The 963-nt window shown below is 64.2% G+C and overlaps 1 protein-coding gene across 1 annotated transcript in view; it reads left to right on the top strand.

Moving 5' to 3' along the window:
- The window catches only part of PLCD3 (phospholipase C delta 3), a 9,311-nt gene that overhangs the window by 6,020 nt on the left and 2,328 nt on the right, over positions 1 to 963 (top strand). Inside the window, exons 8-9 of the mRNA XM_077747775.1 lie at positions 11 to 161; positions 848 to 963. Coding sequence (XP_077603901.1) covers positions 11 to 161; positions 848 to 963 — 267 coding nt within the window. The remainder of the gene's footprint in view (positions 1 to 10; positions 162 to 847) is intronic.

Below are 963 nucleotides of genomic sequence, written 5' to 3'. Positions count from 1 at the left end.
CATCTCCCAGGCCAAGCAGATCTCCCCCGAGCTGTCGGCCCTGGCCGTGTACTGCTGTGCCACCCGCCTGCGGACCCTGCGCCCCAACCCCGTCCCACCCCAGCCCTGCCAGGTCAGCTCCCTCAGCGAGCGCAAGGCCAAGAAGCTCATCCGAGAGGCAGGTAGGAGCTGGGACCTGGGGTCTCTGGGGCAGGAGGCACTGCGGAGGCTTCTGGTGGGGGGTATCCTGAAGTTGGTCTGGAAAGGAGATTGAGAGGGCTTTGAGGGCAGTGAAGGGGTCAGAAGCCCCCAGATAGGGGTTCAGGGAATGAGCACCCCACATGTGTCCAGCACCGGGCCAGCATGGATGAAAGAGAAGAGGGCCCAGGGAGGAGGGAGGCTGTGCTGTGCCTGCCTTTCCTGGGCTCAAGCTTAGTGGTGGGGCCAGACACAGACAGGAGTGATGGTGCAGGGTGACTGGTGGGCTGCGGTGGGGGCTGGGGGAGTCCCCAAGAGGGTGTGAGGACAGGGAAGAATTCCAGAGCAGGTGACGCCTGCGAAGACCCCTCCGAGGCGAGGCAGGATGAGAGCCTGGTTGTCGTTGAGTTGGGGATGCAGGGATTTGGGGCTGGGATGCAGTGCCCGGCTGTGGAAGGGGTTCCTTGGCCCTCTCTGGGCTTCAGTAGCCTCCCCTGGGAGGTCCTCTCAGCCCTGGGGCAGGCAGAGCCTGCGGGGTGGGGGTGGGGGGTCGTTCAGCCTCTGTTCCAAGATTGTCCCTGCAGTTGGAGCCTAGGAGGTCACAGGCCCTGGCGCTGGGTGATGGACACCCCTGGGGCCATCACAGTCCTGCCCCCAACTCTTCCCCCAGGGAACAGCTTTGTCAGGCACAATACCCGCCAACTGACCCGTGTCTACCCCCTGGGGCTGCGCATGAACTCGGCCAACTATAGCCCGCAGGAGATGTGGAACTCAGGCTGTCAGCTC

Source organism: Crocuta crocuta, unplaced genomic scaffold (assembly GCF_008692635.1).
Source record: "Crocuta crocuta isolate KB4526 unplaced genomic scaffold, BGI_CrCroc_1.0 scaffold289, whole genome shotgun sequence".
In the NCBI taxonomy this organism is placed as follows: Eukaryota; Metazoa; Chordata; class Mammalia; order Carnivora; family Hyaenidae; genus Crocuta; species Crocuta crocuta.
This window is presented reverse-complemented; position numbering and strand designations above follow the sequence as displayed.